We start from the raw sequence: 12,365 nt of genomic DNA, 5'->3' as shown, positions 1-12,365 counted from the left end.
GTTATGTTTCCTTTACCATTTTGAGCTGTAGCCCAATGTACAACCATCAGGTTACACAGAAGCTTGGTAAGTTGATGTGTCAGCTAAGCTGTGGTAACTGTTCAAATGAAGACTCTTAGCAACTCCAGAAGTGAACTAATCCAATCACACTTAATTTGTTATGTTTGCATAAACGTTATCAGTCCTGAGCTCTGTATTTTGATCCGGACACACTTCTTTTAAGGGCTCATAATAGCTTGAGGAAATAGCTTGAAAAGACATGTAGATGTGGCACCTAGGTAAATGGTTCTACCATCTACAAGTGGTAGAAGTGGTAGTGCTGGGTTAATGGTTGGACTGGACCTTAAAGGTCTTTTCCACCTAAATGATTCTATAGTAAAAGTGATCTACAAGTGGTAGTGGGGGACTTGGCAGTGCTGGGTTAATGGTTGGACTAGACCTTAAAGGTCTTTTTCAACCTAAATGATTCTATAGTAAGTGATGGGTAAGTCATAGTAGGAAAGGAGAGTTTTAAACTTGTAATATACTGTGAGTTCAGGATGATATAAAACTAGGTTGATCAACTGGCTGATTAAATTATGCTTGAGGAAAAGATATAAAGTTTTCTGAGGATAGTTTAGCAGTCTTGACAAAGAATATGAAAACAAGCCAAATCTTTATTTCTCCCCCTGCAAAATAAGAGCAAAGGCATAGGCTAAAGAAAACTAACATGGAAAAAAAATGCCATTTCACTGTGTACTCATCACTGCAGATGCAACGTGAAATCAAGATTTGTGGTAAAATTACAAGATCAACAGAAATATTTCTACTTATACTGAGGACAAGTCCTTTTCCTGATTGAGAGCATAATGACTCACTTGGTGTCCTCAGGAGGCAAACCTTTCCCTCACAGGACTAGAGGAAATGGCCTTAAGTTATACCAGGGGAGACTTAGATTGAATATAAGGAAAAATTTCTTCACTAAAAGCGTTGTCAAGCATTGGAATAGGATCCACAGGGAAGTGGGTGAGCGACCAACCCTAGAGGTATTGAAAGATGTGTAGATGTGGCACTTAGGTAGATGGTTTAGGGTAGACTTGGCACTGCTGGGTTAATGGTTGGACTCCATAATCTTAAAAGGTCTTTTCCAACCTAAATGATTCTACAGTAAAAGTGCTGGGTAATTTGTAGTGGAAAAGGAGAGCTCTAACCTTCTAATACACTGCATGCTCAGGAATGTAAAACTAGATAGCTCAGCTGGCTAAATGAAATATGGCTATCCCACTGCTAATTTAAGCATCTGATTCTGCTGCTTTTAGGCACTTAATTCTACATTGCTTGCCATAAATAGAAGTGCAATGAAGTGTGAATAAAATATTGAAGAAAAAAAATGTAGGAAAAAAAAGTCTACAATTAACAGCGACAAGGCAAAGGTTTCTTTTATGGCTGTAAAGGCAGAACAAAGAGGACAAGTCAAGTCAGAGCAGAAATATGTACCTTCACTGTTGACAATTATTGAAGCAGTTCCAGTAGCAGCATCTGTAGTTTGACCTACAAATGCTAAGAAAGGGAAAAGTTAGAGCATGCACTAGTTCAATACATTACTTTCAACCAATAGCATGTGATGCAGTTTAATTGAATTAAATCTAAAATGAACCCATAACCTCCAGCAATTTAAAAATGCTAATTACTCTTTCATGTGCAACAATGCCAGAGAAGCTAACAACAACAAAAAGTGTTAATTTACACCCACAAAACGAAATAGGAATCCAACATTCTTTAATTTGGCTACATCTCTGCATCAGAGAAAGCATGTTATTTATACAGCCTTCTCAAGCACTCTACTCCTGCTTGGAAATATTTCTTTTATCCAATGAAACAATAGAGTCAAGGCTAAAGAAAAACAAAAATACAAAACAACCTAGCATCTCATTTGCATTTCAGCACCAATATTAACTAATGCTATGAAGGAAGTGGTGGGGTTATATGTTATCCTCTTTGGACTATTATCCAGAGAAATTAACATGATGCTGGAAGCACTGTCTGTTAGAAAGATTTTTCTACATTTCCTACTATAAGAACCTGTTTTCAATTGACAGCAAATCTGTCAAATACCGACCAATGATAGGAAATTGGTAGTAGAAATCAGTAGCACTGTAGCAGAAAACTGACCAAAAAGTTGAGGGTTTCTTTTTTCTTCCACAAACTGTATTTGAGAAAAATCTACTATTCCATTTGAGACAAATTCTGGTCACCTTTTGTTTAAGGAGCTCTGGTGTTCTAACATTGTAGAACATGGATTTAATGCTGGGCAAAAGTGGGCTTCTTTCTCAAGATGTGCCTTGGTGTAGTTTAATCTGCTCCAATTTGAAGAAGGCAGAAAAAACACCTTACATCATGCTCATCTGGTTTTGCTGAAGTCTTGCAGGTACTCGCCCTGGAGGTACCCTTGTCTAGCTCAGTTACCGGGGTCAGAGCAGGGCTTCCCTTGCAATTACAGCTTCTTTTCACCATGAATTCTGTCTGCACACTGGAACTGAAAGCAGAGAATGTGTGTCTTCTCTACTCTCAATGCTCTTGCAGCATGAGCAGCAAGTTGTCCAGTTCAAATGTGGAAAAAAGAACAACAGATCAACAAAGATCTAAATGGTCTGAGAAGCATTGGCAGCTGGTTAGTTTGTGGAAGACAAAAAGACAGGGAAAGGGGAAAATTACAAAACAGACTGGAATTGGAAAGGAGTGTGCTGATATGCTAGGAAACAGAAGAGCAACATGAAGACATACAACAAGGACTCAAGTTATGAGAGCTGGCAGAACTGGCATTACCCCAAGGATTTTCATCCAGTACAACAACAGGGACATGTTAGAAAATTATTAAACTAGGACAAAAAGCCTATGACTGAAATAAGACCATCTTGAGCAAAAAGCTCTGAGCACTGAATCACCCTTGCCTCCAGATCTTGGAATACAAGTTAGGATCCTGGATCAACCTCACCAGAAGCATATCTTATTTTTCTCCATGGCTGATCAATGGAGGAGGCAGCAAGCAAGCACAATTCTGAGATGTTTTTAACTCAATCAGCAGAATCTGGGACCTTGGACCTAAACATTCCAGCCCTTCAACTGATCTCCCTAGGTATCAATGAACTGCAATACGATGGAATTTCTGAATATTTTCCCTACACTTTTCTTTTGTTGCTATAAAGATTATTTTAAAATTTATGTTAAGATTGCAAGATCAATAATTTAAATCAGAAAACATTAAGGTTCTTTGTGGCATTTTCATTAAGTGCTATGCATTATAATTGCTTCATTTACATGATCAAAGACATGAGATAGGCATGCTTTGGAGACATTCAGAACTGTACACTAACAGACACTGTTTTCATGCTTTCATGTTTTCACTGTTTCCTTGCTTGGTTTCTTGCCTAATTTGAAAGCTACACGATGAATGAATAAACCTATATATACATTTGTGAAATATTTAGATGCTACACTGATAAGCATAATAAAAAAGCCCACAAAATACTGATAGTTTTGTCTTTAAGGCACGACTTGAAAAGGGCAGTAGATTAAGCTGTGGCTGCACATTAAACAGAAGAGATAAACGGAATATTGAATTGCCACTTACTGATTACATCTGTACATCCTTGTCCACCCCAAAGGAGATAAGGGTAGTGTAGACAAGTGGTCATATAGTTAAGCAGCACATAGTAGAGAGGGAATTGGTTTTACAAAGGTAAAAGATAATAGAATATTGTGGATGCCTAATTTTCCCTTTTTCTAAAAGCCTTTTAACATTGATTTTTATGTGTATGTGTGCTAACAGCAGCTGCAGTCTCTAAAATGAGAGCAAAGGCGAAATGTACTGCATTTACCATTGAATTTCCACTCTGTCCCTTCTCTGACAATGTGAAGTTGAGAATGAGAATGAATTTTTCAATTTCTCACTAGGCATTATTATAATTAATGCCAGACTAAACAATTGCATAATGGCAAATTATCTTCAGGTGACTTGCAATGATGCAATCACCTGAGATTTAGAGGCAATAACACTAAATTTTATTTTTAGTGGTACAGCAGATTTCGGGGGTCCCCATATTCTCTCTCATATTCATTCATACCTGCCAGCTACATCAAACCAGTTATTCATAGTTCTGAATGGTAAAACATATCTAATAAGGTAAAACAATAATAAATCATCCTCCACCACCAGTTCTTGGAAGTTCAAAAATAATACAAATATTTAAAGTAACATTTTACCTGTAGAAATACCATTCTTCTTCAAATTATCAACATAATCATTGCCAAAGGAATCACTCCCAACCTATACAAAAGATAAAATAATGGTTTTTCTTTACAGAAAGGTGAGAAGATAAATAGACCATCTTTAGACAACCAAATGCTCTATTATAATTTAAATACAACACTTTTAGTCTTTAGAAGCCCTTTGCCTTATTAATTAACAAATAATAAATTAAGAAATAATGGTAAAAATTTATTAATAGTATTAGCAAACAATAAGAATAGTGTTCTGCAGTTTTCTCCTGCTCTACTACAAACACCCATGTTGCAATATTCAAGTTTCATCCTTGTACTATCCCTGTGCTCCTTTGACACTGAAACTTCTGGGGATTTTTAAATCTGGACACGTATTTAATTTTTCAGCTTTGAATTGAAAGCATTGACATTAATTCTGGTGTCCTTAATTGCAGTTTGTATTTTGAATTTTTTACCTCAAATTTCCTTGGTGGAAAAATATCAGAAGTGTGTCAATGGGACAGAAAGTGATGATAAATACAGCATTACTAATTTCTGCAATTCTCAGTACTAAATGTACTGTTTAGAAATTCAACATTTTTTGTTTGCATTATCTAGCAACAGCAGATCAAGTGGAGTTAGGGAGTCAAGATATGGTCTATTGTTTTTTTTAATAGCAACTTAAAAAGCTTGTAATTTCAGTTCCATTAATCTTTTTAGCTGAAAACAATTCTGCTTGCTGTTTATTCAAACTAATATAAATTTCTTTTTGTTACATTACACAAGCTGAACAAAGAAGATGAGGTACATGGAGGAAAAAAATAGCTTAATTTGCTTAATATCATGCGAGTGTTTAAAATATATTTATAAAGCAAACAAAGCTTTTGAGTCACCCCTCTTAGCCTGTCTTCAGCATGAATAGCATATGTTCCCAATTCCAAGAGTGAGTTGTGTAGCTGAGCAGTGTCAAAGACTAACCAATGCTACAGAAAGTATTTTTGAAAGAAGGAAAAAGAAACGTCTTTCAAATTAGGAGCCAAATTAAGATCCTGGTTATGGGTCTAGAAGAGTCCTAACCAATTATCCATCTTCTCATAAAACAGCAGTACATAGCTAATGGTGTACTTCAGTTACTAGGAGGCACAAAGCAGCTGCCTCTACTGGCAGTTGTTATAAATTTTTCTGTTTATGAGTTCAGCCTTTCAGAAAGCTTGGAGAAGGTGTGAGTACCAGCTAGTGATTGCAAGAATCAAACACTTTTGATTCAGAATTCTAAAATTTAAATTGGATGACCCTTCTCCTCACATATTTGATTGCATAACCATGATTTGAAACTTCCATTTCCTACAACATCTGTAAGGTTTTTTTCCAAAGCATTATTAAGGATAGTCTCAATCTTTCAGCAAAGGAGGACAGCAGTTAAGGTCTGAATAATCTAACTAGATGGAACATTGGTCTAGTACATGGAAAAAAACCCCAAACAACCCAACATTTTCTTGGGTCACTGTGTTAGTCATTGTTTTCACATTTGAGTATATTTGTACTTCTGACTACTCCCAGTTTGCCAGACAGGGCGGGTTGTCAGGAGCTGCCTCTTCTGACTGCTTTAGGCTGGATGACTGCAGCCATCTGCAATTTAAACCTGAGCTGTGCTCACCTCTGCACCCTAACAACTGTGCTCTGGGATATGTTCAGTCTGATGGTATCACCTTCTCCCTCCCTTGCTACTAAGATTCTTCTACAACAAAACTCACAATCTGCTCAGTTAATTCAGAAACAAAATATTTCATAACCATCTTCCACAAGCTCAGCTGAAACGTCCTTCCCTCCTTCAGCTCTGGATCCTGCATGACTGACAGACAGGCATTCCTTGTTTTTCAACTGTCAAAGCAGCTGAGATCAGCCATGGTACTTCACTCACAGTGGGACATCTCAGTGCTGGAGGGAAGCCCTCCAAGGGGTGTCCATGGAGGTCACTTTCCTCTGGAGACTTTTTTCCATGTTAGTTCATCAGTATCCAACCCAGTTAATCCTAGTGCATTTGAAGGACTTTATTTTTCCATTCAGGCTTTACCCCCAAGGAGGAAAAGAGTATTGGGCATTAGACTCAGTTTAGATTAAAGGCATATTTACTGACCATGTCAAATTATATAACATTGTTTTAAATATTTTCTGCTTTTGCACAGACTCTGCTAGATGGACTGCTGGATAAACAGAAAAATAGATGTCTCCATCTGCAGACCACAGAACACTATTAAGAGCTGAAACAGCATTTCTTCTATCTTGAATTCTTAGCAACAAAAGCCATTTTCACTCAGTTTATATATCAGATGATAAGTGGAATCACATCGGTATTTTTCAGGATGGGTTTTCCCAGCTTATGATCACTTTTTCCACATGGAGCTAGGGAGCTGGCTGGCATCATAGCAACTGGAATTCTAGCAGCTTAAGAATCAAACTCATCTCTACCTGAAAATTACTTACAACAAAAAGCATGTGCCTCTTGATAATTTTTTATTTATTTTATATGTTTGGTTTTTTTTTTTAATTCAAGTGTTTACTCTTTTTTGTCATTAGGGAATTATACAGGTACTAAAGACAAGCATAAGACAATAATACAAAAGGAAGAAGCAACTGAACATACCCATCATACCTTGTCCTGCATCTGGGATACAGCTATATTCATACAATGAAGTGAGAATTTAGCCTATATCACTTTAACTTAAATTTGGCTTATGGATCATTTAAAAAGACTACACAACATGATAATACAACACTTCCTGTTTCTAGGTAGGAATCAAATGCAGCCATGGCTTACACAGAATTTAGTATATACAATATCAGCTATGTCCAGTGAAGATCGTTCCAAATTGTTTGTCAGAAGTAAAGCAGGACCTTTTTCAGCACATACAATGTCTTTCAGACCAACATGCCTCTACCATCTTATTCTAGCATGCCAAACAGATTTTCTTGGGATTGGTCATAACAAAAGGGAAAAAAAAAAAAATGGGGAGTTTGAAATCTTTTTAGAACACTGTTATTTTTTCAGTACTGCAACAGTGTTCTTGTATAAACCTGAGCAATTAATTTATTTGCTTAGATCCTCTATTACCCTGAAAGGAATCCTTCACAGGACTGAGCGAACTGAGTGCTACTGCGACACACATTGATAACTCAGAGTAACAGTGGCCACTTGCAGAGACATCCAGGCATTAAACAGAACACTGTTTGCATTTCCACTACTGAAACTCAATTTTTAAACATTTTTTACAATTTTTACATTAAATTCCATGGCACTCTGTGGCATCTCTAATCATAACAGTAATTCATTATAATTCTCCCTCTCTCTCAAACCCTCACCAAACACTGGCTCTTATGTTTTAAAGCTCTGAAATATGAAGAATTCCTTGTCACTTGATCTGAGACGTCAATCTCTAGTCTTCTTGAGGACATCCTCTGTCTAAATTACACTGCTACTAAGAGGATGCCACACTCCAGTGGAATGTCCCTTTAGTATTAATACTGATTCCATTTTCTGAACTTCAGATTGTAGCAGTAATTTTTGCATCCACACTAGATAAAAAATGTTGGGAAATATGACCAAAACAGAAGCATGTAACTGAGCACAGAGTATGTGTGTGAGGGGCAATCCAGCTTAAAGAACCACCAAATACTTCAGATTACTTGTTGCAGTAAAAATAATTTAATTGCAAAGCTCATTATTGTCAGTTTCTTCTTAGTTTATTAAGCAAGAAATTTTATATCTCATTAACCTATGCAGATATAAGAGTGTATATGAGACTTCTATGAGATAAGACAGTATTTTGTGAGGCTATAAAGGGCAATTTTTAAAAACGAAATAACAACTTTCAAAATTAAAAAATAGAAAATACTAATATTTTCTCCAACAAACATGCAACAGAAAGAAAGAGAAAACAAGATAAAGAGAGAGATGGACAGACAGACAGAAAGAAGGAAAGACAGAAAGAAAGAAAGAAAGAAGACCGGGTTTGACTGAAATAACAGAAATATGTTTTTGAAAAGTACTTAGAAAATACAGTAGCTATTAAATTTTATTATGAATGTGTATGTTTCTATTGCACTGAGCAAAGGGCTAGACCATTCAAAAAAAAAAAATCAAAATTCACACTTGCAATGGAAAAAAACCCTTTAACATTTAGCAGGAAATGTTAGAAGGGAATTCACTGCCAGTTCATATTGTACTTGAATCTGATCGTTCTTGAATGTAAAGATGATCAAATATACACAATATGACAGAAGTGCAAACATTGCCAAAAAAACCCATCCCCACAATGTAGAACAACTAGTGAAATAACTCACAGAAATGCTTTCAGGTGTAATTTAAATTTATAGCCAACATTGTTTAGTCTAAATATTGAATTGAAAGAACAGTGAGGAAGGCTTGCTTGAGATGTTTGCAGTACTTCTCAAAAAATCCTTGACAGACAATGATCCAACAAATTTAGCATCCTCCCCAGCTATGGCAAGAAACAAAGTATGTCCAGTCAATTTGAAGTTTCATCTACAGTTAGCACAGGATAGACAATAAAGACTACAGAGAGAAAAAATTTGATCTTAACCACAGTAATGATCACTCAAAACTTATAATGTTTAATGACAAAAATCAAAGAAAAGCATTGTAAGAATATAGCATCTGCCAAGCTGAATCAGCCCAATGGTCCGTGAGCAAGTCTTTAGAGCTGCAGTGCATCAGATGTTTCAGAAAAGTAGGCAAAAATATCCCATAGCACACAAACTGCTAGAATTTGGATATTATCACCTTCTTAATCTCAAGTAATGACATAATGATTCAACCCTCAAAGCACTTTTACATTTCTTTCAAATTTGTCACTGGCTTGTGAGTGTCTGATTTTTAATCATCTACAAAGTCAATTTCAGAGTGACCATAGCTTCTAGCACCTGGATGCCATCAATGAAGTCTTGATCACTGTACAGTGGGGAGCATAAAGAGGAAGGCCTAATCAAGATTTCTTAAATTTTGAATGTGTCTAACTCTTCCCAATTCTCTTTTCCATGGTATACCAACTTGAGTTTTGCAATCCTTCTCTACATGCAATTTCTGTCAGATTTGTAGCCAACTAATCTTTGGTTCTGGCAGTGTTTTTAAACAGCCTCCCCCATGCTTAAATTTATAGCTGAATTAAGAAAAAGAAAAGAGAATTAGAGAGAGAGTTTCAAAAGCTAAAAACATACCAAAAGCTTTTTGGTAAGTGACCAAAAGGTTTACTGGAATTTGCATGAACATTCAGTTCAGCTGTAATTGAAGAGCAAGTCAACGCTTACCTTGCAGATCAGCGAGGTCTTGGCCCCAAGTCGAGCAGACTGGACACACTGGTTGGCTCCTTTCCCACCAAAACCAACAAAAAACTTATGTCCAATGATAGTTTCTCCAGCTTTTGGCAATCGTGTAGTAAGGCTATTCCAATTTAAAGCAATATTGACATACATTAGTGACTTAAGATAACAAGCATCTTCAAAATAAGAGTTACATCATTATAGTCCTAAATGGCTCAACAGTCATCCAATAATACTGAAAAATACTTGAAAGACTTTTAGGGTTCTACTCTACATCCCACTAGTTTAAGTTTATTCCTTATATGCCACCCAATCAAGTTTCTTTTCCCTCAAGAGAAGGACTTCATTTCTTTTGTTCATGTTTCATGTTGTACCTGAAGAAGTTGTACCTGATCCCTGACTGGGATTCCCCAGTGCTAACTCAATACAGATAAACCATTAATCTATAGGTCTCACTGTTCATAGGGTTTTGTTATTGTAACATTAGGCTCAAGTTCACATATAGTTCATTTAATTCTATACATCTAATTATACCTCCTTAAACAATTCCTTAAGTAATTTTTCACTCTGTTGGTATTCACACCCCTAAGAATTGTAATAGTTACCAAAACCTGCCTCTCTGCTGCTGTCATGCAGGCACACTGTACATATTTAACATATTTCTTTTTTAAGTGTTTCTTTTACAAATCAAGCTTTACAACTTCTCAGCATTTTGTTTTCTCCTTGAATGCAGTCCAATTACATTTACATCCTTCTGCGGATGGGTGCCCAGAGCCAGATGCACTAATACAAGCTGAAAGCCATCAGGAGTGTATTCTGATTTTATTTCCATTTTGGAAAAAAAAACAAAACAAAACTGCAGTTTTGTTAACCCTGCCAGATGCTTTGCAATCTCAAACAAAAGTTGAAAAGAGTAAAAGACACCACTGAGACTTTAGGGTAGAATTTCTCAGAACGCGAAGACTACCTGACTTTTGTAATTTTTATTAAAATACGTAACCCAAAGATGCATTTTCAACACTCAGATAACCAAAATTTCTGCCTTCTCAAGCCATGCATTCTAGATACAAGGCTTAAAAATATCATTTTTAAATCTCTTATGCTACAAACAAGTTCACAACACATGGAAGGGGAAGGCATTCTATGATGTACTAACAACCAGCTCATTTAACAACAGTTACCTCAGACAGTTTCCATAAATCTGCAGGATAGAAAGGGTGCATGGGAATGGAAGACTGAAAGAATGCAGAAGAATCCAACCTAATGATGAAGAAATTATCTTCAGCTCTGTTTGTCAATTTAAAATATAATTTTACCAATAAATCTCACAGCAGCTTCAAAATTCAAAAATTGAATTCTGGGCTCCTGAGAACAAGAGAGCTGTGGAGCCCCTGGAGCGGGTCCAACTGAGGGTAACAAAGTGATTATGGGACCGGAGCATCTCGTGTGTGAGGAAAGGCTGAGGGAGCTGGGCCTGGTCAACCTTGAGAAGAGATGCCAGAGAGGGAACCTCATCAAAGTCTGTCAGTATCTGAAGGGAGAGCGCCAGGAGGATGGAGCCAGGCTCTGCTCAGTGGTGCTGAGCAATAGGACAGAAGGCAATGGGCAGACACTGATGCCCAGAAAGTTGTGACCTGAACACAAGGAAGAACTTCTTTACTGAGTGGGTGACTGAGCCCAGAAAATCTCCCTTATTGGAGATATTCAAGAACTGCTTGGATGCAATGTGCCATGTGCTCTAGGATGACTCTGCTTGAGCAGGGAACTTGGAACAGATGATCCACTGTGGTCCCTTCTAACTTCAACTATTCTGTGACTCTTTGAAAATTGCCAGCCAGCCTTCCAATTCAGAATAAAAGGTTAGACATTACAAGAATTTATTCACTGTGGGGGTGGTGAGACAAGTTGCCCAGGGAGGCTGTTGATGCCCCAGCCTAGGTCTAATGGGAAGTGTCCTTGCTTATGGCAGAAGAGGTTATGACTGGGTGATCTTTAAAGTTCATTTCAACTCTTAATGTTCTATGATTCTATGCTTCTGCACTAGGCAATCACTACAGATTGTTTTTTGAAAGGATATGAAGAATATGTGTATATTACTTTTTTAGCTTATGCTGCACCTTCTGGGGCATATGGGTGTTTGCAGATTCTTACAGAACTAATGACAGAGCACAGCCTAATTTACTGAAAATTCTCAGGAAAAAGCAAACATTTTTTTCCTCCCTCCAATTTTCAATTTCATCAGTCCAAAGGTTTAGGATCATTAGAAAGTCAAGAAAACCTAAAATGAAACTAGCAAAGTCAAACAAGTCCCAAACTCACTGAAATTAAGGTTCTGGCTTTGAAGGAGTTGTTACAGGTCTGTGCTTCATCAGTAGTTATAGTTTCCAGAGAGATGCAGGTAGGGATGCAGCCTCACTGACAGAGACACTCACTAACACAGCATGCCAGATTTTAGGATGGCATACACAGTCACCAGGTTTCTTTTGTGTGGGCAGCCACAGATAAACCCCCGAAGAGTCACACATACAGCTCATAGCACTCATTTCCAGAGATTCAGAGCCAGGAACATTTTGTTGCAAAATGTTTAAACCATTTTCAATAAAAACACAAAAGCTTTTAAAAAATACACTTACTACCATATATATCTATGTATCTATATATCTATATATATCTGGAAAGGATTGCTAAGCTCCTAATACAGCAAAGTTAAAACTGTTTGCCCATAGCAGCATCCAGGAAATTGTCTCCAACAATGAGTAACTGTATGTTCTCAAGGAAAAAGGTGCAAC

At 36.9% G+C, this 12,365-nt stretch overlaps 1 protein-coding gene across 1 annotated transcript in view; it reads right to left on the bottom strand.

Annotated features, from left to right (window-relative positions):
• RBKS (ribokinase) overlaps window positions 1-12,365 on the bottom strand; it is a 72,468-nt gene that overhangs the window by 43,807 nt on the left and 16,296 nt on the right. Inside the window, exons 2-4 of the mRNA XM_012572211.5 lie at window positions 9,565-9,697; window positions 4,243-4,306; window positions 1,477-1,539 (exon numbers count right to left, since the gene is read on the bottom strand). Coding sequence (XP_012427665.5) covers window positions 1,477-1,539; window positions 4,243-4,306; window positions 9,565-9,697 — 260 coding nt within the window. The remainder of the gene's footprint in view (window positions 1-1,476; window positions 1,540-4,242; window positions 4,307-9,564; window positions 9,698-12,365) is intronic.

This window comes from Taeniopygia guttata, chromosome 3 (assembly GCF_048771995.1).
Source record: "Taeniopygia guttata chromosome 3, bTaeGut7.mat, whole genome shotgun sequence".
Classification (NCBI taxonomy): domain Eukaryota; kingdom Metazoa; phylum Chordata; class Aves; order Passeriformes; family Estrildidae; genus Taeniopygia; species Taeniopygia guttata.
This window is presented reverse-complemented; position numbering and strand designations above follow the sequence as displayed.